Below are 18,171 nucleotides of genomic sequence, written 5' to 3'. Positions count from 1 at the left end.
GGTACTTTCAAGTAACGTAATTGATTCAAGTGGTGCGCCGTGTAGCGAAAATCAAGTTGGTGGTACGCCGTGTGGTAAGAAAATTAGTGGTGCGCGATTTGAAAAAGTTTGAGAAACACTGTCCCATACGATTAACATGTAGCAACGATATGCGACGCATGGATTTATTCGCATCCAATAATCATCCAAGTTCATTTTCAAGAAGAAGTGTCAGCGCAGATGAAAGACGCACAGATACATTTTACGATGGCTACTTTTTGATGAGATATTCTCGTACAACGGATGCGAACCATAGTTTGCTACTGCGAATTTACCTTATCCAATAATTTGTACAGACAAAACGATTGCAGAGCTATGAGGTATCCACTAGGACCAATTTCTGCCAATATATTTGTTGAATTTTGTGAAGATAGGCTCTTTTCACATAATGGTATTCCCCTATTATAGCAGCGCAACGTCGACAGCACTTTTAGGCAATCGAAATACTCAACATTCCAGGGTGTTATGATCGACAAACGGGGTGAAACATTCCTGACTACTGTTAACAATACGCTGAATGTTAGTGACCAATACCTAACATGGATCTCTCACAGCCCAAAATGTCGTGAGATAAGTTGACACGTTGGTTCGCTCTGATGGTAATTACATTTCGTCAACCCAGGATATGCCAGTACAAAGAAATCGTCTATAATCTGAAAATAAACGTATCAACTTGTATACTGTGCGTGTCTGCATATATTCTCGTTCATCTTTTTGAATTTAAAATTAGACTCCATAAGGCGGCAAAACTAGCGATAATGATTATTGTTGAACGATTTCTTTTAATGGTATTGTTAAAGCAGACGATAACTCGTGATAAGTGTCATTTTGAAATACTCCGAGTAACAAAATATATATTTTTCAAAAGTATTGTTTCGGTGTGTCCTGGACCTACACTTAATACCCAAGTAAAAATTTGAAAAGGTTTCCACCAAAGTCACAAACATCACTGTTTACTACCCTACTACTTATACTATCTCTGTTTGTCAGACGAAGTAATACGCACGAGACTTGCCCCTCAAACAGGTTTAATTTTTCAGGAAGCGATGAAGATCACTGCTGACGGAATTGGAATGGCTCACAAAGCGGTGTATGATTCGCAAGTAACAAATTCATTCCTTTCGAAATTAAAAATCCCCAACTTCAAAGATCATAGAATAACAGCCTCGCTATGAAGACTATTTTAAAAGTTGTTTTATGTGACATGAGCCTATGGTTGCTAATATTTTGTATTACTTGCTTAGGTAGGATCAAGATTGCGATCAATGACTCCGCTTACATGCTAATAACACCTCCTTTTTCAAGAGTTATTTTCGTACGATTGGTGACAGCAGCAGTTTGCTACGTGACATTTAGCTTCAACAATATCATAGAGAAGGGTCGAGGGCATAGTTATGAGGTATCCATTATGGACGATGTAGACAAATATATTTGTTGGTTTTGATGAAGATAAGCTACTTTCTCACAGTACTAAGCCGCTATTATGGCGCCGCCACGTCGAAGGCACGTTAGCGAAATCGAAGAATCAAATACCGGCCTGGAATTCCTGAGCTTCCAGACTGAAATATGTGGTGACAAATTCCTGACAACTGTATATTAGTATGCCCAATGTCAGTGACGAATAGGCTACCTCAGATGGAGCTCTAACAGCTCAAATCGGCGTGGTATCAGTTGGAACGTTGATTCCTGGAGCGTTCAACTTTTCGTCTAATAACAAAGTAAATTTCGACTTCATACAAATTCGAGAAATTGTTAATGAAAGTGCATATCCTGAGCATGTCACAAAACGGGCGATCGATCAAATGTTGCGGTATTTAAATGACAGTAAAACACGTAAAACGGCTCATGATAAATTTTTCCTTTACTGGATCGTCCAGTCTCCTATCGATTTGAGAGTCAGCTGTGTTCAGTAGCTGCTATCCGACGGTTAAAACAATATTGTTGATACCACATCAAAACGTAGCCCATAAAGATGCTCTTCTGGCGGGGGCAGGACTAACCAACGTTTACAAGATGAAACAACATGTTCAATCCTAGATCAAATTCTATATGTCAATTGTACAACTAAGTAATCCGTTTACTTTGGAATACAAACAGGCAATGACAAAAAATTCCTCTGTCGGTAAGTTTGATTACGTTACATGTGCTGCCAAGCATCTAGCGGATATGTTTAACATTTTGGCACAGGGTCGTAATTTATTCCATTTGTCACTACGTAAGTGTACAATGATTAGAATTTGCTTATGTCAATAAAAAGAATTCGCCTACAATATGAAAATTTTGCATTAAGTTGCATGTTATTTGTGAATGCATTTTATCTCGCACATGAACGTGAATGAAAAAAAAAACATTTCAATGACGTCATAATTAACAATACCGATTGCTGCTAAACAATGATGCCGAATGTGCGTAATAAATCTGACAATAACCCCTGATGAGCGTCACTTCGAAAACCTTCGAGTAATAAAATATGAATAGATTGTTTCAAAGTATATTTTGGTGTGTATTTGACTGACACTTTTACTTGAAATACTATTATTATATTCTTTATTTTCAGTAAAAAACTGGTCAATACACACATAATCCGGGGAGCAACCTGCACCCAAAGGAAAATGGCGAGATTGGAGTATTTTTTTTTTAATTTTCAGTAATGCAGTCAAATTGTTATTCCTATGCAATACATGGAGTCTAAGTCAGATTACAGAATTGCAGTAGATGAAGAATTGGCAAGGGTTACAGAGCAGAGGTAGAGATGATTGAAAATGAAGAATCGAAATTACAGAAATGATGCTGTGATTCACTAGTATAATATTAGTCCAGTGGTGCATTCAACGCCTTCCGAAGAATATGCACAGTGCCCAATATTGTGATCTTTTGGATCATGTCGAATCGAACGTTACCCGGAATCTGTCGGATATGTCTCATGAGTTTATTGCTTACGACCCCCGTAGCGCCAATGACTATCGGTACAATGTTTATTTTGCATCGCCACATTTTCTCACATTCCATTTTGAGATCTGCGTATTTGGACTGCTTTTTCTGATTCTTTTTGTTGTATATTGTGATCAGCTGGGACAGCCAGTTCAATAAACAAGCATTCTCTTTTCTTTTTTAGTTTGATGATCATATCCGGGCGGTTGCTTCTGATTTCGCGGTCAGTTATAATTGGTACATCCCACATAATTTTTACCTGGTCGTTTTCTGTCACCGGTGCTGGGCTGTAATCGTACCAACTTTTTGTCGAAGTGGTGATGTTAAAATGTTCGCATAATTCAAGATGAATGTAGTGCCCAATCCTATTGTGTCTCCATGTGTATTCGGTAGCTGCAAGTGCACCACAGCCGGACATGAGATGTGCCACAGTTTCATTTTGGTTGTGGCACATTCTGCATTTGCCGTCTGTGTTTTGCTTCAGAATTCTTTTGCGATAATATTTTGTAGGAAGCGATTGGTCTTGTGCTGCGAAAATGAACCCTTAGCTTGCCGGTTTCAGACCAGAGCTGGATAGCCAGGTCCATGAAAGCTCGTCTACATTGGGCTGTGAAGTTAACTTCTTGTGCTGTCCATGAAGAGGCATTGACTCCCATATCGTTTCTCTCATTTTGAGTGTTGCATTTTTGTATCGAACTCGGGCTGCTTTTGCTATTGTTGTGGGTTTGGCAACAGTGTTTTCAGCAGTGTACAGGTTAGCTGTTGCCATGTTGACTTCTCTGACGTACTTGTCGTGACGATAGCTCAGAGATTTTGTTTTGCGCTGTTTGTCTTCCTGTGCAATGAGTTTGCAGTACATGTTATCGCTGTTGTTGATGTACTGTGACAAGCCAATGATTTCTGTTTTGAAAGTTTGTTCTTGTATTATTATTATTATTATGGAAACAAGTGGCGCTTTTAACCGATGATGGTTATTTGCGCCACGCTCAGTACACATTCAATGAGGCAATCGGAGAAAAGCAAAGAGATCAGAGAAATAATTCGCAGGAGAGAATGAATTCTATAACTTGAAATACTATAAAAATGTACAGGTTGTATTTATCAAAGTCCCATGCATTTATTCTATTATATATTGTTTAATACCTCTGTTCACCAGTGGAAATAGAACGCATATCATGTCATGTGGATGAGATATGCCCCTCAAAGAGGTACAATTTTTCAGATAGCCATAAAGATCACCGCTGACGGAATTGGAATGACCCACAAAGCAGTACAGGATTCACAAGTAACAATTTCATCCTGTACATATTTTTAGATCCCTAATTTCAAAGTCCATAGAAAATCAGTCTTGTTTTGAAGTATAGTCAATAATGCGCTATTGTTTGGCGTGAGCGCATATGATTGTGCATGTTTCGGAACAACTCTTTAGGTAAGAGTAAGCTTGAGATGGATAACATTGCTTCTACGCTCATCGCTAAATGTGACCATAACATAGTGCCTGCAGAGCCACGTCGTAAACGATGCGAAAGTTGTTTGCTGGTCCTGTTATTAGTCGTGACGGTCATGCGGCGATTTTTGTATCAATCTAATCGACTATACAATTACGTCTGAAACATGCATACGATATTACGATTACGATTACAGCACAATCGCGCAGTAGTCTATGATTTGATTACAAATAGACGGGAAAAGTACTTACAACTCACTGGTCAACACATATTTTTAGGCGGATAAAGTAAGACTGTTTTTTTTTATGAAAGGCACTCATTCCGAATACTGCCTTGGTTTTTAGAATTGGCTCTGGTGTTGGAGATAACCAAAGGCCCTATTTTGACTAATATCTCATATTTTTGCGGTTGGTCAAGATCAGTATGGTTCTTGAGCTTTTTTTTCCTCCAGCCTCCCTACTCAAAAACTGGCAAGGTCTGGCGCCCAACCCTCCCTCTCAGTTGTTAAGGAACTGTACTAAAAATCAATGGGTAAGAGGTCGAAGTCCGTTCCGTATTTCCGAGTTGGTACTTTTCGATTAGAAATATTTTGCGCTTGAATCGATCCCGATGACCAGTCGACTAATTAACGATGTGATAATTGTATGTGCTATATCTGGTATCACATCAAGGTTGTCGGGTACACCGCCTCATGGAATCTGGTTCGAACCCGACGCACACATTCCGCATTCACCTCTGCGATTGGCAATACGGGGAAGTTTTGTTTTATTTCCTTGTGTGACTAGTTGTCTAGTAAATCAACCGAGAATGCGGTAGAGATCTTTGCTCACCGTGAATTTAGTACTACACCAAGTTATTAACTATAACATGAAAGCAACCCATATTATTTAACGCTCATGTGAGGTTGTGAGGCACAACAATAAACAGCATCATCCTTTATGATACGACTGATACGACAAAGAAATATTCTGATGATTTGATTTTGTAACTCTCAAATGCAAGTAGGTAATCATTTTGGTCGAAAATCTTCAAATCGTCTTTAACGCAAGAACGGGCCTCACTCATAAAAGTGATATGGAGCCGCCATCTTCGATTTCTAAACGCTGTTCCCTGGAGGATGCTATACCTATAGTTCGAAACATTTTGTGGAAAATAACCCGAGCTAGCGTGACGAGCGTGTTTTAACGGAGAATTGGTGATCCAAAAGTACGCACAATGCACTTCACAGGAATTTTAATAAACCACTGCATTCATGGGAACATGTTGCAAACAACATCGATATATTTCGCAGCGAGCGCGATGAAAAATTTCTAGATTTAAGAGATTTGGTCGAATGTTGGTTTGCAATGAGAAGTCTGTAGAGTTACAATGGGACATATAGAACTGTTGTTCTACTACTATATAATCCTATGTCCCTACTGTACCATCTAATACGACGCCAATTTTATTCAGCCCCCCCTCATCCATACTGCCACCTGAGCCAATTACCCCCTCCATATCTCCCTTGAACGCTTCCGCCTCCTTCGAAATTCAAATTGCCTCTTGGAGCCGTTAGAGCCCAGGTTAATAACGACTGAGCCAGTTTTTTAAAAAATAGGCGCAGTCGCATTATAAAGTTAAGAAATCCAATCTACTTGTCATTTTGACTCGCTCAAGATTGTTTGAAATCAAAATACAGCGATATCCTTTCATTTAGTGGTACAATATCGATCATAGCTGGAGATTTTCACGAATATCATGTATACAATTAGACTTCAATCATATATATCATATATATAAGTATATACTCAAATAACGTTGCAATAATTCAATCAGTTTTATATCAACCACCAATTTTAAATACAAAATAAATAGTTGGATTATAATACTAATAATATATCTTGAAAAAACTCTTTCGTGTACGATTTTCTTTTGTACGCAATTTTCCATGAGCAGATAGCAATTTTACGATCAACTGTTTATGGTTGGTTGCTTTGTGATTTTCCCCAACGTTTTATTTACTACATCCTAGAGACCTGGAAAGAATTCTGTACAGTGAAACCATTTCTTGAAAATTAGAAACACTCATCCGTATTCTAATCTTTGGCCCATCAGAGACACACCTTTGATAAGCTTTTCGTTTAATGAGTATATTAGTTTACAGGCCTACCGACTTTGTTGTCCCAGTTGAAAATCGTCCATTTACAAGTCAAAAGACATGAGACGAATATGAGTATTGTGATTAAGCTTTTCAAGGACAAATTGAATAGCTTTATACTCATCTTTTTTATTGGTAAAATCACCAATTGATACTGGACCATTTATGTTTCCGTTGTGAGAGAGTACAATTAACAGAGTTGACAAATTGCATTTTTAACAAACAAAGATCTTGCCTAAGTTGATGCTAATATTGCTTGAATAACTGAGCACGGCAGGATGGTTCTTTATAGTCTATTATATCTTGATGCGCAGTATAAGAGTAAAAAGCTGCGAAGAACTTCATACCAAGTGAAATATTTTTGGAGTAAATACAGTAATTAGAACTTTTTAGAGGTATTAGCATTTTCTAAACTAGGATGAATCCGGCAAAACTAATGCGAAATTCGTAATCAGTAACCTTGAATGTTCCAGAAACGACTCGTAGATGTGCTGCCATTTTTCCCATTTGGTTGAGTAGTGACATTGACGATTAGCCTAAGCTTGTTTTGCTATTTCAAAGTTGAGACTAACACGTATTCCTGGACAATACAACTACTAGCGCGGGGAAAATGAGACTGTGACGGCATGTCCGTTAACATTAGAATATCTCAATTACACGACTTATTGTCTGGCGATTTCTCACCATACTCATTTCCAATTTTCCTTCTACACAGCTAGCCTACTCCACATGTGACATGATATATAAGAGGGTAACAGACAACACATTTATTATTAAATAAGGAATGATGAAATTGAATAATATTTTTATAGTGGAATAAACCCGAATATTTTCGGCTGACACTCGTCAGGAGTGATCGTTAGCAACTAATGGATGATGCGACTGTTGATTGATATACAAAGTTCCTTTGAATTCCCTGAAACCCTGACGAGTGTTCGCTGAAAATGTTTTGGCTTTATTTCAATATGACTATATTATTCAATTGCGTACTGAAATTCTGTATACCTCTAAGAGTCTTATAAATCTAGGAATCTGAATACTCATCCTGTCACAGAGCAATCGATTGCATTTACAATACTAACGATTACAATTACTATGCCATTTTTAAAATATTGTAATTAATTACGATGACTTCAAAATGTAGCAATAGGGGTTACGATTACGACTACAAATGATATGGATACCTTTTATTCAAAGATTAAGTAAAGCATCATGAGTATTGTGTGTACGATAGCAAATGCAACGAAGCCATGTGTTGAGGGCCTTCCCGTACAATTATGCATCTATTTACGAGTTACTCACTCAAATAAAGACTAAGCTGTAAATTAACGAAAGACAAGCTTAACCTAAACGTGCACCTTCAACTCATAGTGAGTTGATACGGAAGTCTCTGTCAGCATGGACAATGCATAACGACATAAGTCATAACCATACACTTCCTTATCATACAATGCCGTGTTCGCTGTCACGCACCACTCTGTCATGTTATATTAACGAAGATCCCCAAAATAATAAAATAGCGACACGCATATTTCGTAACATTGTGTTACAAAATGTTTCTGTAGGAAAAATATTTCAACATGAGAAAAGAACTGGACGAATTAAAAAAGTGTCGTAAAGTGAGTGCAGAGCTGAATGCCAATCCTGGATTGACAGATGGCGCAATTCTTCTACGTCGTTGAGGTAATAGACATACGTGAACAAAACATACGCCAAATGACGGATACACTTATGTTTTTATCATTTAGCCCTGGAACTTAATTTGGAATGTGAAGATAGCATGGATCAGTACAACGTCGAGAAAGAAGGAGAATGAGACAGCGATTCTTCTAATGATTTCTATGGGAATAGGGGTACTTGGCATGAATATTAAAATCAAATTCATATTACAAATGACAATAAACTCGAAGTTACATTTGTAGTCTTAGTCTCTGCGGCACCCCGGAACTATGAAAATCTGTAAGCATGTCGTGAAATCTAATTACATTCAGGAGGTGAGATCGTAACTGGAGCCGCGGTGGTAATATGTCAACCACTCTCCAACACCAACACGATGTAATAGTGGATGGGAAATTTTGCAATTGAAAATATAAGGCAAATATTAGGGATGGTGCTAACCCCTGCAAAGCTCTGGTTCGTGTGAAAGCGAACCTATTTGAAAGGCTCTATCTGAATGCCAACGTGAACACCAACATATGACGTGCCGTGACGTCATAGTGCTAGTTCTAAACATACAATTTCTGGAAGTAATATATCAATGTACACCAGGGGTCGACAACTCAAAACCGGTCGCGGGCCACTTTTCAAATTTCGCAGAGGCCGCGGGCCGCATGAATTCGATGTCGATGAAAAATATGCAACAACGTTCTAAAACTCTACGTCAGTACGACGGTGAGCTACCTAACGTAGGCGATTGGCATATTGACCACACACGAACTAATATTTTAATAAAGGATTACAAATACAACAAAAGATCATTTTCATCAATTTAATTTTATTTTGAACTGCGAGCTGTGCACGATACCTGGAAACGATTTTCAGCGACTAAGGAATCGATATTGGGACTAGCGAGATACGTGACTATCCGAAAGACCATCTTCACGTAAAGCTTGATCTTGTGGGGAAATCCGAAACCAGTGGTTCTCAAACGTTTTTAGACACATCCCCCATTTATGATACTCAAACATCGTCATCACATCAATCACAAAATGCAACCAGAATGCTAGCAATCCCAACGTCTAGTTTGATGGGATGGAAGGTTATGACTGTTGATAAGAGAATTCTCTAAGATGAATTCCGGACTATACACAGAGCAATAACATTCCATCGAGGGAGAATCAGCTGATATGAATTGGCATACTGTTTTGACTTGCAATGGCCCAAACACTGCCAAGACCGAGACGCTTAGAAAACGGCTTAGGGCAGTGGTTCGTAAAACCGGAGAGCTTTTTTTCAGTTGAGCGCATATCCGCCTCTCCTTTCTGATGCTTTCGCGCCCCCACGAGGGGCGCGGCTTCCCACTTTTAGGAACCACTGCCCTAAGCCGTTTTCTAAGCGTCTCGGTCTTGGCAGTGTTTGGGCCATTACAAGTCAAGACAGTATGCCAATTCATGTCAGCTGATTCTCCCTCGATGGAATGTTGTTGCCATCACCACAGCCGTTTTTGCTAGTGACGAATACTGATATTGGGCACAAGAGAATAGCTTATTTTGAAACAACAGCAGTAACATGTTGAAACTGTAGTCAATTTCATCATTTCAAATTGGTTTTCTTAGTTTTCTTCCGAAATCTCAAATCAGCTCGCGGGCCGCAGAATATGACTTGGCGGGCCGCGTGTTGGTGACCCCTGATGTACACGGTACTTATAGATAGGGTTACCATATGTCTCGCTTTAGGAGGATTCGTTCTCCTTTTCACGAAATCGAATATATCCTCTGGAGATGCCGAAATGTCTTACTTTTTGATAATTCGTTCTCCTTTACAGCTTTGACAGATAGGCTAATGGACAGGGTCAACTGAAAATCGCCATTCTACCGATATTGTATGGATGTAGCAGATTACAGATATCGCGATATACTGGTATTTGTTTTAATCTCGATAATGAGCAGTCGTTTTCATGCGCCCTGTTCCATCCAATGCTATCTCTTTCTTGCGTAATTAGGTTCAAAGCAAGTGCAGCATCCTGGAGAGAGCTGCTCACGAGTAGGGGAGATGTGGTACCGATGGATCACTGGGACCGAAAATACTTTGAAAATTCTCTATGATAATTCCATGATTTCACTCCGTGAACTTGTCTACAATTGCATGCTGGCAAAATCTTTCCTCACATACAAAAAAAATTTGACGTGCGTGAGCTATGGGGTCTCTCACATATGTTTTTGGTTTTGGGGGGTGTAAACTAAATTTAGATCGACATATATATTTTTCTTTGTAGCCTTCAACACGAACAAACCAGCAATTATTTTTATTGTGAAGTGTGGGGCTTGTATCAGGCTATATAATGGCACCTATTATTTTTTCAATACTTTCCTTGAGTGGAATTTTTTTTCGATTCATGTATAATATTCGTAGGGTGGGGATCGATGATACAATAGCCAAATCAAGCAAAATAATCAAGCATACTAATCATGAAACAAATGAAACATGCTTACGTACAGAAAATCTTTATGTAATAATTGCGTATGATGTTTTATCGCTATAACGAGGTATTTGGAAGTCACACTGTCGATTTTCGGGCAATATGAATGTACCTTCAAATTTATATGTCCGAGCCTAAATCGAAACGCGATTTTGTGACAACATTTGAGTTAATATTTATTTTATTTTTTGACAGTTGCGATCAAAGATTCTTCGTTGGCTTGCTGTAGCTTGGATTATAATACTGAGCAAGAAAAGTTGTCTCATCTGAGTTTTTAGTGTATATGTGCCATAGGCCCCCGGGTAGTGTGCCATTGGACCCACCGGGTGGGGACCGATGACACGTTCGAGCAACAAATTTTAAACGTCCATAAATATTTTTTGAAAAGACGGACATTCATGTATATGTGCGCGATAGGTAGAGCTTGTATCAAAGTGCTGAGCCAGCAAAAGATCTGCCGTTTTCGGCTGAACATTTTGAGACCAGCGATCATTTTCCAATTTTTGATCCATCGGTACCACATCTCCCCCTACTCGTGTGACCACCATGAAGTCACAATTTCGAAGTAAAGCTCTCAAATCTCCACAGGTCACCATGGAGAGGCATTATTAATGCCATTCAAATCTTTTGCTGGGATGACGGTTGCATGCTTCCTAGCTTAACACTGCGAATAAACTATTTATAGCAGTTTCACAAGCAGAAGGGGACGCGGGAAGCTCTCAGGGGGGGGCGCGAGAAATTAACCACGTCTGTATGAATTCTGACTGAAAATGTGCTTCACAATCAATCTGAGAAGACGATTGTTAAAGATGAAACTTATTTCGTATTCAAGAAATCTCGCCAAATTCTAACTCCAGCATTCGCGCTCAACGAAGTATAGGCTGATTTCAACTTCATTTGAGCAAAAATCTGATATTACTTGAAACTTTGGAGCAATTCCCACGTGTAAGTAATTGATTTCTTCATAGCTTTGCAGTAGCCTAAAGTTTGGTGCGCTGGGTAGCTGTTGTTATTAGTTGGCAAACTGCACTGCCTAAGACAGATTTAGATGCAATATAAGTTGCCCGGTTTCACCCTCAATTAAGCTACCCTAAATAAACACAATTTATTCAATTCCAAAACCGATCGAATTTAGCATGTCAGTACAGAACGATGCCGTGCTCTCTGAAGTCACTACCAGCATTAGGATTTCTCAGTGCAACCTACCTTGAAATAATTTGATGTCCTGTTCAATGTTTTTTTTGCTATTTTCAAACAAGTGTGGGGAAATTTGTCAGAAATGTTAAAGACTCAACAACTGGAATGCGGATTCAAACTTGGCGTAAGACATATACCATATGTATACTATTAGATCAGGAAAGGGCAACCTGTTGCTGTAGATGGGAATTTGTGCGGCCGTCGACACCTAATTCAATTAGTATGTGTTGGCATCCGTCGACATGCAAATTGAAACTACGAATTCACTCCAAACTTTTTGACAGATTTTAATTAATCTTGAAATTTTCTTCACACTCCACTCAAATCAACATAACCTAATTTTCCGATTTTGATATAGTAGCGCCCTTCTCACTCTAAGCCGGAGTCAGAATCGTGCGCTCCGCACGAAAGAAATTTGTTCATTGTACATTTGGGAGATTTTAATGCATTATCATCTATAACTTCCCCTAAATTTTCAAAAGTACTCTCTCAATGAACCCTGATACTGCTACTATAAATTACGGAATTCAATTGTGAATCTGAAAAATGTTCGCGCTCGGCGCGACAATATGCAATCCCAGCCTCTATTCTTAACATTGCGACTCGCGATTTCGGTACGTACAGAAAAGGCTTTTGTTAAAAGTATAATCGTCCGGACTCTGTAGTTCACCGGCAATGGATATGGACGGATTAACATAGGTATTTCGCGTCCAGTTAGCTCATTACGGCTATGTCCTGGAATGCGGCCTCAGGCTACATAAGTAATCAAAATGGGCCGTGGTTAGCAAACAGATTGCCTACCTCTGTATTTGATGATGTTCTCTTTTTGGCATGACGAAAAGTGTAGGGGGAGGGGTCGGGGGGAGGCTCAATATTTTCGACCATCCCGAAGGGGGCGCATGTCCAAAAAGGTTGAGAACCGCTGGTCTTGTCATTGATTGCCTTATTTTTGGCGTGAAATCGCCTTGATAAAGTTCTGCTTGATGGGGCCTTCATTTCAGCGGCTTCTCAAGTTCTCGGGGTACGCGCAACATCGGGTAAAACTTGAAGGGGTCCGAGATCAAAAAAATTCGAGAACCCCTGGGTTACGGCAATATGATGAATGATCAAGAAACACGCTGATCTTTGTATGATACAAATTTGTTTGGTGCTATGATATAGTTTGTGTCACATTGGCTTCTCTGAAAGGCTCGAACTTGCACGGGTGTTTCTCGGGCATGGTAGAGGAAAGGAAAGATAGGGAACGTAACTTCGTTACACCGAAATATTTTTGAATACCCATAATTTTCCAGAATGAATCCCACTGTATTCGTACTTGTGAAAGAACGGTATAATCCCGGTATCGCTTAACACCGTTAGGATGCTTTTGTCTACGGGTAGGAGCGGATGTGGAAATATCATATACTCCTGACTGTACACTTGAAGACATGGAGTTTTGACCAACATGCGGTTGGGAGAAGTGCGGCGCCCAAAAGATTTACTGCGATAAAACCGTGCCCCATAATGACCGTTGCTGGTTGCACAAAACTTTAAATATTGATATGGTCGATTATGGAATTAGTCAGCACCGTCCTTCCAATCTGAGCGCCACAGTACGAATGTGGCCAGTGAGGAACATATTGCAACCCTATCCAAAATCGCGTCCGTTGCGCATATTTTATGCAGAGCTTACGTACATACAGCTGGTTGCCTGCGTCATTTTCATTTCATGCATGCTTGTTGGAATTTAGCATACTGATGTTGAAAATACATTACTTTGATGTGTGAGGCTTGGGTTGCAAGATGGCAGTAAACATCGGATGTGGGTCGAGGTCTATAGCAGGTTAAAGAAACAGTATGTTAGATTACAACAGAGGTCTCAAACACGCGGCCCGCGAGAACATTTTGTGCTGCCAGCGACGGCATTTTGGAATTTCAAGTATTCGACAATATATTGAAGTGCCATATATCTCTTTTAGATTTAGGAACTTAAAGTTCACACTAAAACGACTACCAAAACCTGAAAACCCAACAAAATTCGCTATCACATCACTTTTAAACGCTACCATGCGGTAGGGTTTGGTTGACTGCGACCTTTCGTGAAATTACTCGATTTTGGATTGACTGGGCTATTAAATCAAAATGACTCGAGTTCAGCCGGGACAAATGTTAAAATCAGAGGAGGACTTACGACTCGTAATGGTTACTTGGATGCCACCATCTATGAAATTGTCATGGGGAATGGTAATATATCAAAAGGTCGTAGCTTGTTTTGCGTAGGGTATATAGCTATCTAATCAGGTCAGTATGGCAACCATTCACATTCTGTCGCCCCGATGACGTATAGTAGGTTACATCCTGGGTGTTGTTTGTTCTCTTTATCCATGTTATTATCGGTGGTAATTAAAGGAGTAGGTGGGATGGTGTGAACGTGAGGTTCACGTTCGCGTTCTGTGTGTGGACCTCAGAAATTTAGAGGTTCAGGCTCACAAACGAACCTTGGTAGGTTCTGCACTGTGAACCTTTTTAATATATTACAATTTTACCTTCATCATAACATATTTGGTTGAAATCTATTGCATTTCAACTACGGGCCACTCTATGCATGGCGCTGGCAGCATAAAAACAATCAACACGAAGCGATAACGTACGTTTTGACAATCTCAAAAATTTTACTTGCTTTGTTACAAAAGTTTCCTCGAAATATTTAGCTTGACCCGCAATCACACATCATCAAGAGCGAAATATACTACATGGGGTGGTCACCGAACGATTCTTATTCAACCAATCAATGAAATTGATATCGTTGTCTGATGTAAAAAGTAGCAGGCGTACAGATTCAATCTTGATTTCATATGTTTATTTTATCATAACACTCAAATTCGTGCAATTGAGATGTTGGCTTCTGCTGTATAACTTGTTAATGGGGTGATATTGGTAGCAAGTATAGAAACCCGTTTTAAACTCTGCTCAATATCAACGTAGCCATACTCAGACGCCGAATACGTTGTTCGACTGGCCTAGACCGTAAAGGCGTAAGCTTATATTTCCTTGCAAGTCATCGTCGAAATTGTTGACGAATCAACGGAAGATATTGGTTTTATGGGATCATTATATCATTTGCTTGCCGCAGTTGATACATTCATTTGTCGACGTTTAAAACGTCAATACGTACTTCAGCATTGTGGCATTATGTGGCCTGTGTCGTCGCTAGGCTTTGCGTACATTGATATAGGCTAGCACTTCACTGAAATGCAGGGTTGCAATTAACAACATGACGTCACATGACGTCACGAGGTTAACGTTCGCGTTCACACAGAGCCTTTCGAACAGGTTCGTGTTCACACGAACTTGAACCCTTCAGAGGTTCACACCATCCCTGGTAGTAGGCCTAGTATGCGCTCCACAGCTGTAACACCAATGAATTCTTCGGCGATTGGACAATGGACATTTCTATTCCAGGAATTCTTAACCAGGGTCCGTAGACTCCTTCGGGGTACGAAGCCCCACATCAGGGTGTATGCGATTCATTGTGGAATTAAGCCTATAGGCTGTGGAATATTTTCTTGGCCAATCTAGTCAACTTCAAAATTTTCTTCGTGCGCTACGCGCAATGTTATGTGATTAGGCTTCCTGATTTTAATATAGGCGCCATCAGAAATTGTGTTGAAATGTACAGGGGCACGAGAAATCTTATTAAAAGCACACGGGGTACAATCGCTGTAAAGGTTAAGAAACAATGATAATACTATGGCACAATATTGATTATATCTAGTTTTTATTGATATGTTGCAATTATAGTCGAAGGCAAATATAATGCTGATTTAATATGACTTTGACAATGACATTAACTATAGCCTACTTATCACGACCATATCAAAACCCCGGATAAGGCTACACCGCTCAAATGCTCTGATATCAGATCAGTCTTCAGTAAATTTCAAAATATTCTACATAGAATTGTGACACGTCAAACGTCCACTAGTTGCAATAATATAATGCAACAGTTTTACCATAGCAATTTGCAACGTAGCTACGTAGCGTACGTGTATTGATCAAGGATATCTAGAACTTCTGCTCATGATGCGTCCTCTCGCATGATGTCAATAACTCATTATTTTAACGAATTATGCCTAGCATAAAAAGAATTATTCAAATATTTGAATATATGCGTTTTTTTTCTTGTCAAGCGTCAATAGTACAATAGTAAATTACAGTATCATGATGTTTGTGGAATGTCTGTTCGCAATGTCTCGTTAAATAAGGCCTACTCGGAAATTATTCATTCAATATCCTTATTACTGATGCTGCGGCCCGCGGCTTCATCGAAAACTAGGAAATTGGCCCGCGAGCACATTTGAGTTTGAGACCTCTTCCTTACAACATATATTCCTAGATAAATTGAATCGGGGGTTGGGTAGATCAGTTACACCGCCTAATTACGTGTTCGACTTTTGACGGCCTGGGCTGCAGTTTAATATTTATTCCAGGTTATATTCCCCTGAAAGCATGCAATTATGAGTAGGCTACTGGGATTTTCCGGGTGTCTTACTTCAATTTATCTTCATGTCAGTAAGCGTAGCCCAGTGCTTGAATGATGTTTATCTAACTTTGAGTAGGCAACACGGAAACAGCGCTACGTACGACATTCATGACACATTGCTTGCTGGCGAAACTATGTTTAGTGATGACTCCAGAAAGGCATATATCATGGTGCAAGAATGCGTGCATCATGAAGAAAGACGGTTAAATTGTCTGGTATCAATCGAGGAGCTGGAACAATGAAGAGGCAAAAAAACGCATTTCATCACCACCATTTTCTCTTCCGCATTATTCCTGCGTAGATACTAAATTTATAAGCATGTATGTGGTCCATGGAGCTGTAAGCCACACTATTATGTCATGAGAGAGCGCGTCCTTAAAGTGCAAAGTTTATATATGCGTCAAGAAGTTCCAGTTTATTGCGGGCCAGCTGCCGCCGTGAATCGTTGACATAAACCAGATAACTCCTATAGTTTGATATATATGAAGGGAAGCCCTTTGCGACCGGCGGTCTAGTATACTAGACCGCGACTGTTTACCACATAGGAGTCGGTATTTCATCGAAGATAGCTAGACCTATATTGGTCATAAAGTATTGCAATCGGTTTGTATAGATAGCTCTTATAAATACGCATACATCAGACCATGTATAACCTATTGTTGCAATGTATATCCTGCTTGAAATGCAGATTGAACACACAAAAACGTTGCCCGCAAAATTGAATTTGTAATGATGTTCGCGTGAATGACCGCCTGAAATATAAACCATTGTATCTTCCGTTCTAGACGTCATATAACCAATTACAGTTATCTTCTATGACTTGTTGTTGGTCATACTATTCTATGAAAGTCCTTATATCGAAGATTAGCACGTAGAAGATGTTTCAAATTGACGTGAAAGAAGCATACTTTATTACGTGAAAATCATGGCTGCGTCAGATCACCTGACTCGTTGCCGTTTCAAACAGATGTACAATTGCTTCAGGCAATAGCAAATTGTACATATGGTTAGCCATTATCCTGGTATATTCATCAATATCCCTATCATGGAGCTTAGTATTGTATAAGAAAGCCGACACCAGCCCTAACACTACACGAATAAGCGTGCGAGTTAGGCTATTTTGGTACCCGAGCCTGTGATAACAACATCATTAATAGAGGCAGTTATATATCTGTTTTAGATGGCACACGAAGTTACTGTTGGCTTCTATGAGTACTGTTGATTATTCATGGAACATTAGCCGTGTAAAACACAGTTCAAATTGATGTGAAATGAAGCAATAATGCATCACGTGAAACGACTTCCCGAGCGTATATGGGCACTGGGCAGTGTCGAATAAGGCAATATGCGTATACTTACGGATCCCTTGCAGTTGCAAGTTACATATAGCAAGCAACTGGGATTGATAACACTTCAAAAGCATGGAGATATATACTACAGGAAAAGTTGCCAACCCAGTTACTATGTTATGTAGAGCTGGAAGCGCGTTGGCTTCAGCGAGAATACGAGATTACGTAATCGATTACTCATCGGCGACAGCCGCGTGATTGTGCTTATCATCTCAACCTTTCCAAGATCGTAGCGCTGGGCTATGAAGCGCTATAGTAGCGTGTAATGTCTCGTTGGAACATAGAGATTCATGCGGAAGGCAATCAGGTGGTCATATACCAAGAGAGGGGCTAGGTATGACGTCAGGAGATATAGAAGAACAAAATTGTATTTTATTTTCAAGAAATCGAGAACATTTTCTCCCACAACG

General features: G+C 39.6%; 1 protein-coding gene across 2 annotated transcripts in view; it reads left to right on the top strand.

Annotated features, from left to right (window-relative positions):
* The window catches only part of LOC145438202 (uncharacterized), a 132,302-nt gene that overhangs the window by 24,968 nt on the left and 89,163 nt on the right, over positions 1-18,171 (top strand). The window contains exons 6-9 of one of the 2 annotated variants that reach the window (XM_080315587.1): positions 1,080-1,142; positions 4,193-4,255; positions 8,121-8,238; positions 8,304-8,470. In XM_080315587.1, coding sequence (XP_080171713.1) covers positions 1,080-1,142; positions 4,193-4,255; positions 8,121-8,237 — 243 coding nt within the window. In that variant the 3' untranslated portion in view covers position 8,238; positions 8,304-8,470. Of the gene's footprint in view, positions 1-1,079; positions 1,143-4,192; positions 4,256-8,120; positions 8,239-8,303; positions 8,471-18,171 lie in introns of those variants that run through there. The other variant, XM_080315586.1, reaches the window with a different exon arrangement.

This window comes from Botryllus schlosseri, chromosome 4 (assembly GCF_051294905.1).
Source record: "Botryllus schlosseri isolate E-star chromosome 4, Bs_hap1, whole genome shotgun sequence".
NCBI lineage: Eukaryota > Metazoa > Chordata > Ascidiacea > Stolidobranchia > Styelidae > Botryllus > Botryllus schlosseri.
This window is presented reverse-complemented; position numbering and strand designations above follow the sequence as displayed.